Source organism: Elephantulus edwardii, unplaced genomic scaffold (genome assembly GCF_000299155.1).
Source record: "Elephantulus edwardii isolate Elephantulus edwardi_28Jun2011 unplaced genomic scaffold, EleEdw1.0 scaffold00066, whole genome shotgun sequence".
Lineage (NCBI taxonomy): Eukaryota > Metazoa > Chordata > Mammalia > Macroscelidea > Macroscelididae > Elephantulus > Elephantulus edwardii.
The window spans coordinates 9,974,525-9,988,979 of NW_006399816.1; the positions used below are offsets into that span (position 1 = coordinate 9,974,525).

Here is a 14,455-nt window from a genome sequence, read left to right on the forward strand (position 1 = left end):
CCTTTGTTATTAATGAGCTTATTGGAGTTCGATTAGCTTTACACACATATATATTTATATACACAGATATATCATGCCTTTGAGTTGTGAGTTGTGGTGCTGGAGAAGAGTATTGAATATACCAGGGACTGCCAGAGAACAAATAGGTCTGTCTTGGAGAGGGTGAAACCAAGTTTCTCCTTGCAGGTAAAAATTTTGAAGCTCCATCTCACATACTTTGGGCATGTGGCCAGGAGGGGTGAGTCCTTGGAGAAGGACATCATGTTTTGGAAGGGTAGAGGGACAGTGCAGGAGAGGAAGACCCTAGATGAAATGGATTGACACATTAACTGGGGTAATAAGGGTAGGTGTGTCAGAGTCAGTAAGATTGGCTCAGGATAGAGCACAGTTCCAAGCTATTGTACACAGGGTCACTATAAGCTGCAGGTGACTTGATGGCAAATGACAACAACCTATATAAACAAATATATCTTAGAAGAAATTAAATCAGAATACTTATTAGAAGCAAAGCTTGTGAGACTTGGTCTCACATACTTTGGCCATGTTATCAGAAGGGGCTAGTTCCTGGAGAAGAGTGTCGTGCTTGGAACAGTGGAAGGTGAATGAAGAATAGGAAGACCCTCAGCACGATGGATTGAGACAGTGGCTGAACAGCATGTTTGAGCACAGCAGAGGTTGTGAGGCTGTGGCAGGACCAGACAGAGCTTAGTTCTGTGAAGTTGCGGTGAGTTGGAATTGACTCTGAGGACACCTAAAAACAATATCTGATAAGCATCTTGACAGGAATGCATATATATCCAAAGCTCTTTCCAAAATTCTCCCATTTTCTTCTCTAAGAGCGTATTAAGTTTTCCAACATGGCGGCTTCCTACAGGGCAGAGATCATAAAATCAAATGCCACCTGTACCTGTCAGATCCAATTTGACGGTACACACACAAAAAATAATAATAAAATTTAAAAAAATCAAATGCTAGAGGGACCCAGGAAGGTTATCCTAAATGGATAAGAGTATAGTTGTTTAAGAATAAAAAAGTTACATGTTAATTATGTTAAATGCTGGTAACTAATTCTTTTTTAAAAAATGGACTATCCCTGTATGAGCCTAACCAGACCTAAAAGGCTTGTTTCTTTGGCCCAAAGGCTACCATTTCCACCCCCATCTGCCATAAAAGAATATTCCACAGTACATAAAGTAACTTTTTTACAAACATAACTACTTTACCTTCTGTCTCTTGAATTTTTTATGCCAAAGCAACAGTTGTTGTCACTGCTGCTACGTGTGCCGTCAAGTTGAAACCAACATATAACAGACCCTCCAGCGGGTTTTCAGAGGCTGTAAATCAAACAGGAGATTGGCCTTCTTACTCCCACAGAGCAGCTGGTGGATTAGAACCCTGCGCCTTTGGGTTAGCAGTTCAGACCCTTACTATTAGGCCACTAGAGCTCTCTAATGCAATAAAGTTGTCCTTTTATTTATGAATGAATAAACATAAGGTTTGTGAACTGTTGCATTAGCCTACATGCTAAACATAATGTGTCTTGTGTTACTTTTAAAAGTTATTAGTAACATTTGTTAATTCAGTGTCTAGAGTGCAATATATAATAGTAGCAGGATGGAAGGTGCTGGGGTCCTCTTCTTCCATGACTGTCCCAGGTAGGCTTAGTGGCACTTTTCTAACAGTATCAATGTGCACCTTGGTCTTCATGGACTATGCTGTAGCAGTCAGTTCCCCAAAATTATGAAACTAAGCTCCACCACTGTTCATGTGGATGACATTCTCAATGGCTAGATTTTGTATCTTGTGACTATCACACATTAAGGAAAATAGAGTGAAAGAAAAATCCAAAATAAAATCATCCTTTAACATACTAAAGGTGTAAAGATGCTCATTTCTACAATATACATATGTGGTACAAGAAATAACTTTCCCCTCCTTCTTGTACTTCCATATGATAAAGTTAAAGTGGTTTTCTGGATAAAAACTCAGGGCTTGTGTATTTCAAAATGTTGGCCTCAAATTTTGTTAGGTCAGATGATGAGTTTCCCAAATCCCTTGAACTAATTGAGTCTGTTTTTTATTTGCTGTCAGGCATGGAGACTGTGGTTGACTTTCCCCAAGTAATATTATGTCTTTTTTGGAAACAGTAATAAGTTATAGTCTAAGTACCTATTTTGTAAGAAATGTATTTTTCAGTCCTGAGGCAAAAATCCTCAGAAGCATTTAATTCCTTCTGTATATTCTTTCTTTTGTTTCAAATTTTATAACATAAATTCATTAATCACAGTGGTGATTGCATTGCTTGTTCCATTTTCCAACTTTGATGTAATCTATTAAACCAAGATTTACATGTTAAAGATGTCTAAGGTGCATAAATAGGTTAGGTAATAAATTCATGCACTCTCTTCATTTTAATTTTTATATGAATTTTTTAATGTTTTACAGTCAGTCATTCACATACATTCTATTTCATTCATGTAGAGTTGATGCCTTTGAGCCCTGGTGCTGGAGAAGATATTGACCATACCAGGGACTGCTAGGTGAACAAACAAGTTTGTCTTGGAGAGGGTGGAGCCAGGCTGCTCCTTGGAGGCAAGGATTCTGAAGCTTTGTCTGACATATTTTGGACATGTTGCAAGGCAGGATCAGTCACTGGTGAGGGATATTATGCTTGGGAAGGTGGAGGGACAGTGCAGGAGAGGAAGACCCTTGATGAGATGGATTGATTCAATGAGTGTGGTAATGGGAGTAGCTGTGTTGGAGACAGTAAGATTGGCAGGGTTTAGGGCTGTTGTACATAGGGTCACTATCCGTTGTCGACGGCACATAAAAACAACAAGAACAACATTGTTTCATACACTAATTCCTATACATTGTGTTTATATAACCAATTACTCTTGATCAATGTCTTTTATCATTCCATCTCATCAAGTCCCCATTTGCACCTTGCTGTTCCTTTGTCTACCTTCCCCTTCACTTTAGTTTTTTAACTTTAAACTTTCAAACATTTTCTAGGGACTTTAAATGCATCTTGAGGCATCTCTCTTTTTTTTTTAATCTTGAAATTTGGCTTAACACAAAAGTCTACAGCCAGTTATTACATTAACCCTATCATTATCTTATACTGCTATTGTTGATGTTAGGTGCCATCAAGTTGAGTATGAATCATAGTGATCCTATGAACGACAGATCTGAACCCTGTCGTATCATGTGCCAATCTCACACTCTCTGACACACTCGAACCCATTACTGCAGTCACTGTGCCAATCTACCTGGTTGAGGGTCTTTCTCTACTTTGCTATCCCCTCCCTTTCTAAGCATGTTTTCTTCCTCCAGGGAATGGCTTCTCCTAGTAGCATGCCCAAAGTATATGAGATGAAGCTTTACCATCCTTGCTTCCAAGGAGTACTCTGGCTGCATCTTCTCCAACACCTATCTGTTTGTTCTTTTGACAGTCTATGGAATATACAGTATTCTTCTCCAATACCACATACACTTCAAAGCTATCACTTTTTCTTCTATCATACTTACTCATTGTCCAGCTCTCAGCAGAATAGCAAATGGTTGACAAGACCATGGTCTGAATGAGGTGCACCTTAGTCCTCAATCTAACATCCTATACCAGTTGAAGTCACTTACCTCTTCCCTAAATTTGCAGAAGTTTGGTTAAAAATCAGTCTGTATTTTAGTAATAAACATGTTGCTGTCTAACTAGGTATCCATCTTTCCCAAACTTTTTGTAGGATCACATAGAGATCTCAGATTCCTCTTTACTCAGATTTAATAACTAACCTCTATATTAATATTAAATTTTGAACTAGAATTTTCTGGGATATAGATCTTAGCAACAACTGCTCTGTCCTAGTCAATTGACGTATGTCTCCCTTTCATCATTGTTGTTGTTGTATATCATCAAGTCACAGCTAACACACAGCTGACCCTCCAGTGGGTGTTCAGAGGCAGTTAGTCACACAGGAGGAGACTGCCCATCTTTCTCCTGTGGAGCAGCTTCTGGCTTTGGACCGTGTGCCTTTGTGTTGCAAGCGCCACCCCTTTCCACTAAGTCACCAGAGCTCTCTTTGATTGTCATATTTATTTCATTCTAAAAAGTGGCTTTTCTATGCTTTTCCAACTAATTCCTGATTAAAACTACTCTCAGGTAACTCTTCCCTTTCTGAAATGCACCAGAGCTGATTATCCATGGCTGACCCTCTGGCAAGTGTGATATGAGGCTGCCCTTTAGGTACAGGTAGACCTGAAGCTTGCCAGAGGGAAATGCATCTCTGGAGAATGAAGTCCTTTTAGAGGAATCTAGAAGCCCAGGCTTGATCTACCTTTCCTATACACCCTCCCCTTCTCCTCCCAGCTCTCCTAGAGCTAGAGTTCCTTTTTGCCTCCCAGTTTAAGTCTCTTTTTTTTGTAGCTCTCTCAGAAACTCTTCTTGATGTTCAGCAGATCTGACCTGAATACTTCATCCACTCACGTCCTCAGTCACTCTTTCTCTTTTAAATTATCTTTTATTTAACTGAAAGTTTACAAATAATAATAGGTTTTTACTCAACCATTTGTAGAAATTTTGTTTGAAAACATTAATCATCCATCTTTCTTGACACCTTAACTCCAGGAACCCCAGCTGGGAGATACTTTGTTCCATGCGTTGCCACCAGCAGGATTCGCTTGGTTGGTGTTTGGCATGGAAGGCAGATAAGTGTTTTTAGGATGTGTCTGATAGTTGGTTTTGGGGTGTCCTTGGGCCAACTTCAACTCATAGTGACCCTATGAACAATATATCTGAACCTTTTCTTATCCTGCACCATTCTCACTACCTCTGATACACTTTATCCCATTGTTAGTCACTGTGCCAGTCCATTTCATTAAGGATCTTCCTCTCTTCTCTGACCCTCCACCTTTACCAGCATAATGTCTTTTTCCAAGGACTGACTCCTCCTGAAAACACACCCAATGTCTGATAGTACTGCTAAAACCAAGACTTTTCCTCCTTACTGTCCCTACAGTTGTAACATCTCACCAACGTGAATCAGAGTAGGTGGGAGGGGCCTGGAAGTCAGAAATTTGGGCATAGAAATTCCTTCGGACCAACTTGAGCAGCGCTTCATTCAGCCTCCTTTCTTTAACAGCATCCTAATACTAAATCCCAATAGCATTCCTTGGATAAAGCCAAATGGGCTAATTCTGCTGTAATTTTTTTTTTGTGCTCTTAATCACAACCATTTTCTGTGTGAGAATCTCTGGCCTATATGACCAGATTTGGCAACCACCCTTCATGGAGATGAACCTCTGGAGCCTAAGTCACTGGGTTTTGGTTCAAAAAAGCATTTAATGGGAAAACAAGAGTATATTGGCTCCTACTAGGAAAATGTAGTTAAACCACTCAGTTGTGCTATTTTCTAGCCATGTCTCGGCTCTCTGTTGAGGCTGCCTTCCAAGTCCTTCCACTCCAGGATGGTCAGGCTCCCCTGTTAGACAGTCCCAGCTTCCCAGTTGCCAGTCTGCCACCCATAGGACACTTTCATTCAGTCATACATGACCTACTTCATATAGTATCCTGTTCCCACCAAATCGAAGCAATAATTGACATAATAATTTTAATTTTCTGGGCTACATCCTTGCATCATTATTTCCTGTGAGCACTGATCATCCCTCAGAATCTTCAGAGCTGTGTATCTAGGGGCTGACTTTGCAGGGTCCAGCCTGAATTCCTCTTTGACAAGGTGTATTCATTTCTTAGGGCTGCCATAACAAAATACTAGGAAGTGAGTGAGTTTAAAAGACAGAAGTCTATTGTCTCACATTTCTGGAGGCTGGGAGTCCAAAATCAGGATATTGGCCATAGTGATTCTTTCTGAGGCTTTGAAGAAAAATATTTCTACATCTGTCTTCAAGCTTCTGGTAACTGCTGTTATTCCTTGGTAGCTGCTGTGTTATGTGACATCCTTATTCCGTGTATCTTCTCTTAAACACATCTGTTATATATTATTAGAAGCTGTCCTATACCAAAGTATCCTCATGTTAATCTAACATATAACATTTTAAAAGATGGTCCTATTTCCAAACAGAGTCAGGTTCACAAGTACAGGGTCTATAACATCAATATCTTTTTTTTCTATTGTTCCTATGGGAATTCCCCAATTCCATCCATAAGAGCAGGTTTCTTAAGGAACCTATTCCACGATTTTGGGTTCACTTGGGACCCATGGTCATTCTGTCATAGCTCACTGTCCTGTCAAAGACCATCAAAGTCCCTCTAACGTGGTAGAGGATTCCAGGATTCAAGGTGATATCTATGAAGCAGGTAGTAGAGCTCAGCATACAGTGGGTACTCATGTCTGTTTCAAATTCTGTCCACCCCAGTAGTCCAAAAACACAAGGCTGTGTCCTGGCATGGAAAGGAACTTCTTTTTTATTCTTGTTGTGTACCATTGAATCGGATCCAGCTGCCACAGAAGGAGACTGCCCCTCCAGCAGAACATTTGAACTGCGCGCCTTTAGGATTCCAGGGCAGCTTCTTGCCATGAGGCCACCAGAGCTCCCTTGAAATGGAACGTCTTAAACCAGTTGGAAGGCCGTAACTAGAAAGAGAGAATAGAATATTTCACAGACTACAACATGGGCTTAATTTGATTACCATCAGTAGAAAAGAGCAAGGAAAAAGGATTAGTTCATCACTGCCCCATAAGTCTCTTTGCTATCTTGGAGGATCCAGGTTAGTTGGTGACATATCTCCTCTCACCTAGAGCACCACCTGGATGCTGGTCTGTGTGGCATGGCTTCTCATTTAAGATGCCGTCATTATCGTTCAGACCCTAACCCACGACAGCTGCACAATAAATGATGAAGCCTCATGTAAGCCTTAGGACGTGGGCCTAGGATGTCCTCCAGCCCCACCTGGTCCATCTGCACTCATGACATACTTTAATGCCATAGCTCAGACATTTAATGTCACAGTGTTCTCTTCATATGCCATCTGTAATTCTATTCTCTATCTTATAGATCAGTGGTTTTCTTTCTTCTTTTTTTAATGTGTCATGAAATTTATTACAATCCCTACATTGTGACACTTTCCTAACTTCTTTTTTAAATCTTATTGATATTTTAATGAAAAATGACAGAAAACTAGGATTTCCATTCACTGATGGTTGCACATTTCCCTTCCTATACCCCTCCAATTCACTTTTCTCTTTAAAAAAATTATTTCTCCTTAATAAACTGTTGCACCGTTTCCTCCCTCCCTGCAAAGGACTTTTCCTTGCAGTGTCTTATTGGGGTGTGGGTGAGGGGTACTGGTCGGTAACCGCTGAGAGATGTTTAAGCAAGAGAGACCTTCTCCCAGTCTTTCCTGGATTTTCTCTTATATTTAGGCCATCATCCTACTGTTGCTGAAAAATAAATTACTTTACAGCTTTTTTATGAAGTTTGAGAAGCCAACCTAAGGCACAATTCTGCAAATAATAGACCCAGAAGAGACGCACACCCCTTGTGTTATACTCTCACCACAGAAAGATCACAGCTCTTCCAGGATTCTGGCCATAAGAACATTACCTATCCACTTTTCCTCCTCATCACTATGAAGGAGCCCCTGAGCATAGTGTCGGTCCCATATGCTACAGGCACAAGGTGTCCTCCCATAGTGTGAACACTTGAGAGGAACTAAAGAGGGTAAATGAGAGAAGTTAGGAGGCAACAGGGCCCACTGAGGGATCTGGAGGTGTGGTGAAGGAGTGGAGTGTATCTGGGGAGGATGCTAAAGTTGGAGGCACAGGAATAGACTTCTGCTTCCTTTAGGCCCTTGAGAGGGACATCCACGTCAGGCTTGATGCTGGGAGTGCAAATTGATACTTTAAGAGTGTAAATTGGTGCTTCTAGTGCTTGGTGTCTGAGTTTGGGGCACTGAAAGATGAGAGCTATTTCTTAAACTTTTTAAAAAATTACAAACCAAGGGGAGCTCTGGTGGCCTAGTGGCAAAAAACTTCACTGCAATTCCAGAGGCACCCGGTTTGAATCAACCAGATGCTTTGCCAGAGAAGGAGGGACAATCTCCTCCTGTACCAGTCAGATCCAATTTGATGGTACACACCAAAAAAATAATAAAATAAAATAACAAATTACAAACCAAAACAAACAAAATCCAAACCCCGAATCCTCCTTCATTTGAGCAGGAAAGGGCACTGATGTTAGCTACTCTCACAAATGATCTTCAAAAAGAGGCCTCAAAGTCTGAGCATCATCCCCACCTCACCCCTTTAATTCAGTTGAAATGGCCCAGAATAGCTTTCCCCATATCCTTAAAACATCAAAGTCAAGCATAAAAGGATGCATACAGGGTTCCAGGCACTCAAAGATACCAAGATGGGTGCAGTACCCCACAGGTGCAGCTCGAGGCCTTTCTGAGCATTTGGAAGACACAAGTTTTCCTAATGGAACATCAAGGCTGATTTTCTTTCCTGCAAATCTGTCTATAGGTCATGTCACTTCTCAAGGACATACAACTTTGTAGTCCCAGGCCCTCTTCCCTTCCCTTACGCCTTCCCAGAGCCAGACCGTGGTGAATGACCAACTACCTAAGTTCCTTGGGCAAGTGTGGGGAGTCCTAGAGGACTTGGGGGCCTCAGGTCACTCCTGGCCTTGTTCCCAGAGGACCGAAAACTGTTTGTTGGGATGCTGGGCAAGCAGCAGGGCGAGGAGGACGTGCGACGCCTGTTCCAGCCCTTCGGCCACATAGAAGAGTGCACTGTCCTGCGGAGCCCGGATGGCGCCAGTAAAGGTGACCTGCACTGACCCCGGGACTTCCTGGTGGCTGTCTCAAGTCTGGGCCACAAGGCCCTTTGGCCTCTGTGGCCTGAGCCACTTGATCCCTCTATCCTGCCCCAGGCTGTGCCTTTGTGAAGTTCGGGAGTCAAGGAGAAGCTCAGGCGGCCATCCAGGGCCTGCATGGCAGCCGGACCATGGCGGTGAGGGCACCCCACCACCCCCTCTCCAAGGGTGCGAGGGTGAGGCCAGCGGGGCGGGAGCAGGTGCCTCCCCTCAGTGCGCTGGGGGCTCGGAGAAAAAGGGGCCAAGGTGACCCAGGGCCAGGCTAGGGGCAGGCCCGGGTCACAATGGCCTCCCTGCTCTGCTCAGGGTGCCTCGTCCAGCCTGGTGGTCAAGCTGGCGGACACAGACCGGGAGCGCGCTCTGCGGCGGATGCAGCAGATGGCCGGACAGCTGAGCGCCTTCCACCCCGCGCCGCTGCCGCTGGGGGCCTGCGGCGCCTACACCACGGCGGTAGGTTCCACCCCCGGCGGATGGGGGGGCCTGGCTGGGGCTAGGGGGGCCGGGCCGCTGCCCGCCGCTGGGCCTTCCAGCCGCGCCCGTCCTCTCTCCCAAAGATCCTGCAGCACCAGGCGGCCCTGCTGGCGGCGGCGCAGGGCCCAGGCCTCGGCCCGGTGGCTGCAGTAGCGGCGCAGATGCAGCACGTGGCGGCCTTCAGCCTGGTGGCCGCGCCGCTGTTGCCCGCGGCAGGTACGCCCGGGGCCGGGGCCGAGGCCGCGCCCGGGAGGGGGCCGGGCGGGGTGCACAGCGGCCTGACTCTCTGGCCTCCCCCTCAGCAGTCAACTCCCCGCCGGGAGGCGGTCCTGGCACGCTCCCAGGTCTCCCGGCGCCCATCGGCGTCAATGGATTCGGCCCCCTTACCCCTCAGACCAACGGGCAGCCAGGCTCCGACACGCTCTACAATAACGGGCTCTCCCCTTACCCAGGTGGGCCCCCCTGCTCCACCCAAACCTCCTTGAAATGGGGTGGGGAGCAGGGAATTGGGGGCAGGGCCCGGGGAAGGGATTTACCCCTCCATCCTGGATGCTTCTCACAGCCTCCTTCCATCTCCTGCCTTCACCATGGGCCTCGAACCCCTCTCTCTCCCCAGCCCAGAGCCCTGTGGCTGACCCCCTGCAGCAGGCCTACGCTGGGATGCACCACTATGCAGGTTTCATTTGGCGCTACATGGACTGGGAGGTTGAAGGGCCCAGAAAGGAATAGGGAGACTTGTGGGGTGGTTAAGCTCTCATCTGAGGAAGGAGTCAAAACCCTTTATCCTGTGGCCCAGAATCATCTTTATGGGATTGAGGGTTACAGTGAGTGGGGGATAAATTGGTCAAAGGTGTTGAGGCAAATGGGGCTCTGATTGGGGGATGGTTCTTGTGGCGGGAGGGCATCACTGCCGATTTCCAACTCTATTTGCAGCAGCCTATCCGTCGGCCTATGCCCCAGTGAGCACAGCTTTCCCCCAGCAGCCTTCAGGCCTGCCCCAGCAGCAGAGAGAAGGTGAGAGACAGGGGTTGGAGACCAAAGCCTGTTGGGGCTGGACTCACGGTCTCTCTCCTGAACCAGCCTGCTACTGTTCCTGCAGGCCCAGAAGGCTGTAATCTCTTCATCTATCACCTGCCTCAGGAGTTTGGTGATGCGGAACTCATACAGACATTCCTGCCTTTTGGAGCTGTTGTCTCTGCCAAAGTCTTTGTGGATCGAGCCACAAACCAGAGCAAGTGTTTTGGTGAGCGGAACACTACCCCTGGCCTTTTTATCTCTTAACTTGGAGTGAGATTCTCTTCAGACCCTGAAATTCTCCCTACATGAAACACTGATTTCTAGAAACTGAGTGTATGACACAAAGTAAGCTCATCCTGGCCTAAGAGCAACATATTTCAGATGTACCTGACAAGGTTGGGTATCGGGGACATGTTTGACAAGGTCCGTGTGTTGGGAGCCTGGACAGGGCAGAAGGATTGAGTCTAGGCTTGGAGATTGTCTCCTGCTTCAGGAAAGTTTTGTCAATTAGAATGGAAATTATAGAGGGAGAGAACCAACCTGTGCAAGAGAAAGACAAGAAGATGTCCCAGCCACCATATCACACAAACATTTGATTTGCCTCCTGTCTTTCTAAGAGCCACACCTTTGGGAACTCAGGTCATGTGCCTGCGTGTGTGTGTGTGTGTGTGTGTGTGTGTGTGTGTGTGTAAGAGAGAGAGACAGACAGGCAGACAGATAGACAGACAGAGAGATACAGAGAGTCAGAGACAGATGAGAGAGAGAACAACTGAGGGGTATATGTTTGATGGGACTGGTTTGAAGAGGCAGAGTCCCTTTCAGAATCTACAGCCAACCTTTCTGCCACAACCCACAGGGTTTGTTAGTTTTGACAATCCAACCAGTGCCCAGACTGCTATTCAGGCCATGAATGGCTTTCAGATTGGCATGAAGAGGCTCAAGGTCCAGCTCAAGAGGCCCAAGGATGCCAACCGGCCTTACTGATCAGCTCTCACTGGCCAGCCACAGAAAGGTAAGCCTGAAATAGAAAGGACCTGGGTAATGAGGCTTTCCCAGATTAATTGCTTTTTTGTGGGGGAAGTTAGGGGCAACCCACTTCTAAAATGTGTGGGCTAGAGGACAAGACAGAAGATCGGAAGAATTCTCAAGAGTCTTTGTACTTTTCCTCCAACTTCCTCCAGACACAAGTCCAAGAGAAACAAAAGTAGTAAAATCCGGGGGAGCTCTGTTGGCCTAGTGGCAAGGAGCTGCAACTACAATCCCAGAGGCGAACGGTTCGAATCCACCAGATGCTCTGCCGGGGAAGGAGGGGCAATCTCCTCCTGTACCAGTCAGATCTGATTTGACGGTACACGTACACAAAAAAATAATAAAATTAAAAAAAATTTATTTAAAAAAAATAAAAAAAAAGTAGTAAAATCCCACCAGTTCTGCTCTAGAGAGAGCCACAGTGGGACATGAGTGTAGAGAACCTGTGTGAAGTGAGCCAGAGGGAAAGAGTGAGACCAGAAAGGTTTGAGCCAGCTCAGAAAAGGCCTTAAAGGCCAAGGAGTTTGAACTTTATTCTGAAGATAGTAAGAAGCCATTAAGGAGTTAGAGAAAGGTGGGGGGTGGGGGGAAGGAGATGTAAGTGCTGGGATAATGACAAAATGATTCTGAGTATGGATGAGGGGAGAGGAGCAAGATATGCTTCACACTTGCAGGGCCTGGTGGATGATGAGGGAGATGAGTTCTAGGTTGCTAATCCATAGCTCCATAGGATGCTGCCTCAGTTTTTGAAGGTTTACTGACTCAGAAGGCCCATATGACCCTGCTTACTTGAGCTGCTTCAAAGAGTTGTTTTAGAAAGGGTATCAAGCTGGGGTCATCTACCCAGAATCTATGGTTTGCCGCAACTCTGTTCTTCCAGAAGAGAGTCCCACCCACTCTCCTAAGATGTCACTAATGAGGCAGGCTGCTCTTGGTTTGTCCCCAGTATGATTTTGCTTTTTTTTTCCTTCCCTTTCCCCACCTCATCTAATAATACTCAACAACAGAAGAATGAAGAGTGAGAAGACAGGAAAGGAAAAGCACAGAAATGCTTGAGCAGCCCTTCCAGAAGGAGCAGCTTCAGATGGAGGTGGATCTGACCCAAGACGGCGGCCTGGAGCACAGGCCACTTTAAAGGATTGTTTCCTACAAGTGGGTTGTTCTGGGCCTGGGGCAAGGGCCTCTGGCTGGCACTGCAGCTGAGGCTGACTGAGGATTGACTGTGAGTGGAACCAGTAGAGGGCCTTGGAGGTGCCACAGGCTTCTCCACATGGGAAGCCCAGATTTACTTCTTTCAAAATCATATCATTCCTTAGAGTTTAGGGACCAAAGGACTATTGCTTTTTTAAAAAAATATATAAATATATATATATATATATCTATATATAAATTAAGAAACATAAAAAAAGAGAGAAACACAAATGACAGTGTAGAGTCTCATAAAAGCTGCCTTTAAATATCTTTAGGAGACAGGGTGAAGGAGACCCGTGGAAGTTCCAGCCTAGGCTGGGGTAGGCTATGGAAATACCATTCTGTGTCTCATTCCTTCTTAAATCCACTCCCCATCTGCCCTTTTGAAAATAACTAAGGATTTGGGTTCTAGGCTCATGGGCAGGACATGAGAGAGCTATGGAAGCAGTCAACTGACAACCTTCAATTCCGAAACCCAGAGAGAGCCTCTCCGAAGAGGGCCCAGGAGGGGCACTGGCCTAGCCTGGCCAGTATCACCCTGGAGGCCCAGTGAGACAGCAGAAATGGGAACCTGCCCTTTGTTCTTGATAGCCTTTCCCACAGTGGAATCACTGCCCCCCAGGCAGGAAGACAGAAGGAGCTTTGGCCACCCTAGCCTTCCCTTCCCAGTCCAGATAGACAGAGACCCTGCCTTGGGCTGAGCTGAGACACCTCCTGATCCGCCCCTCCTCTCCTCCCCCACCCCCCGCCACCCACCTGGTGTCCCTTTGTTCCAGACAACCTTCTGTCTCTAAGTTTGCCCATCTGTAAAATAGAGTCAGGATATATGTAGAGGACTGTGACAACAGATTTGGAAGATTTGCTACTGTATATACTGCCATCGAGAAGGGGGTCATTTTCAACATGTAGTAGCTTCAGAATTAGAAGAGGTTCCTCTTGAACCAGGACCTAGGAGGGAAGTAGATGTTTTTGCCAAAATACTTCTTCATTCCTTTAAAATGTACATCTTTCCTATGCAAGAGTGTCTCACATGTGCTTATCCAAGGTGCTTCTAGATGGTGAGCAGTGTTCAGCTTAGAAGTGGTGTGTGCTCTGTCTGTCTGTCTTTGTCTGTCTGTTGTGTACAGTGGGTGCCATATAAAGCTGATCAATGGTGGTGCTTCCTGCCTGCTTCTGTGAGATGGGCAAAAGTTCCAATTTAGAACACCATGATTCACCTGGCTTTGGTCAGCCTTTCCTGGGCCTGCAGGGCCTCACATGTGTTTTTCCCCAGGAGGATAACTTCTCCTTCACCCCACAGAGATAAACCAACCTCTGTCTGGGACCCCAGCTGGGTGTTGGTGGGCATTCCAGTCCCCTTATGCTGCTTTGAAGCTGGAGGCCTCTGATCTGATATCACATCAGTTAGTAAAGAAAGCTCTGAGAGTGGGGCTGGAGAGTTCCTCCTTCATAGCAGTTTCTATGAAAACTCATTCTCACCTGTTTCCTCTGTCTTTGACTCTTTTTGTTTTTTAAGGGGATGGGAATTAAAAGAAAATATGGTAAAAAAACAAACCAGGTAAGGTGTGGTATATATGTCCATAAATAATTTCAAACTGAGATTGAAACCAGTACAAAGAGAATACACAGGCACAATGCTCACACAGAAATGGACCATCCTGGATATACAAAGACAGAGCATCTGAATATACAAACAAATACAGGCCTGGAGACTAGGATTAGGCACTAATGCTAGTGCACTGGGGTCGGTGCTGGAGCTCAGGCATGGTCCAGAATAGGAAAAGAGAAATAATAAAGTTTAAAATAATTCCTAATTGGAACTTGTTTTAAAGCATTTGAGAAGAGTTTCTTAAAGGATAGTGAGGAGAAGATGAGTCTTTAAAGATGAACTAGGCCATGTGGATAAAACCATTTG

At 45.4% G+C, this 14,455-nt stretch overlaps 1 protein-coding gene across 9 annotated transcripts in view; it reads left to right on the plus strand.

The window, feature by feature from the left end:
• Window positions 1–14,024, plus strand: part of CELF6 (CUGBP, Elav-like family member 6) — a 36,007-nt gene extending 21,983 nt beyond the window's left edge. The window contains exons 4-13 of one of the 9 annotated variants that reach the window (XM_006888327.1): window positions 8,654–8,782; window positions 8,890–8,969; window positions 9,139–9,282; window positions 9,387–9,519; window positions 9,606–9,755; window positions 9,920–9,979; window positions 10,237–10,317; window positions 10,403–10,546; window positions 11,177–11,332; window positions 12,357–14,024. In XM_006888327.1, coding sequence (XP_006888389.1) covers window positions 8,654–8,782; window positions 8,890–8,969; window positions 9,139–9,282; window positions 9,387–9,519; window positions 9,606–9,755; window positions 9,920–9,979; window positions 10,237–10,317; window positions 10,403–10,546; window positions 11,177–11,304 — 1,049 coding nt within the window. In that variant the 3' untranslated portion in view covers window positions 11,305–11,332; window positions 12,357–14,024. Of the gene's footprint in view, window positions 1–8,614; window positions 8,783–8,889; window positions 8,970–9,138; window positions 9,283–9,386; window positions 9,520–9,605; window positions 9,756–9,919; window positions 9,980–10,236; window positions 10,354–10,402; window positions 10,547–11,175; window positions 11,333–12,356 lie in introns of those variants that run through there. The other 8 variants (XM_006888330.1, XM_006888328.1, XM_006888334.1 and 5 more) reach the window with 8 other exon arrangements.
• Window positions 14,025–14,455: the final 431 nt, after the last annotated feature.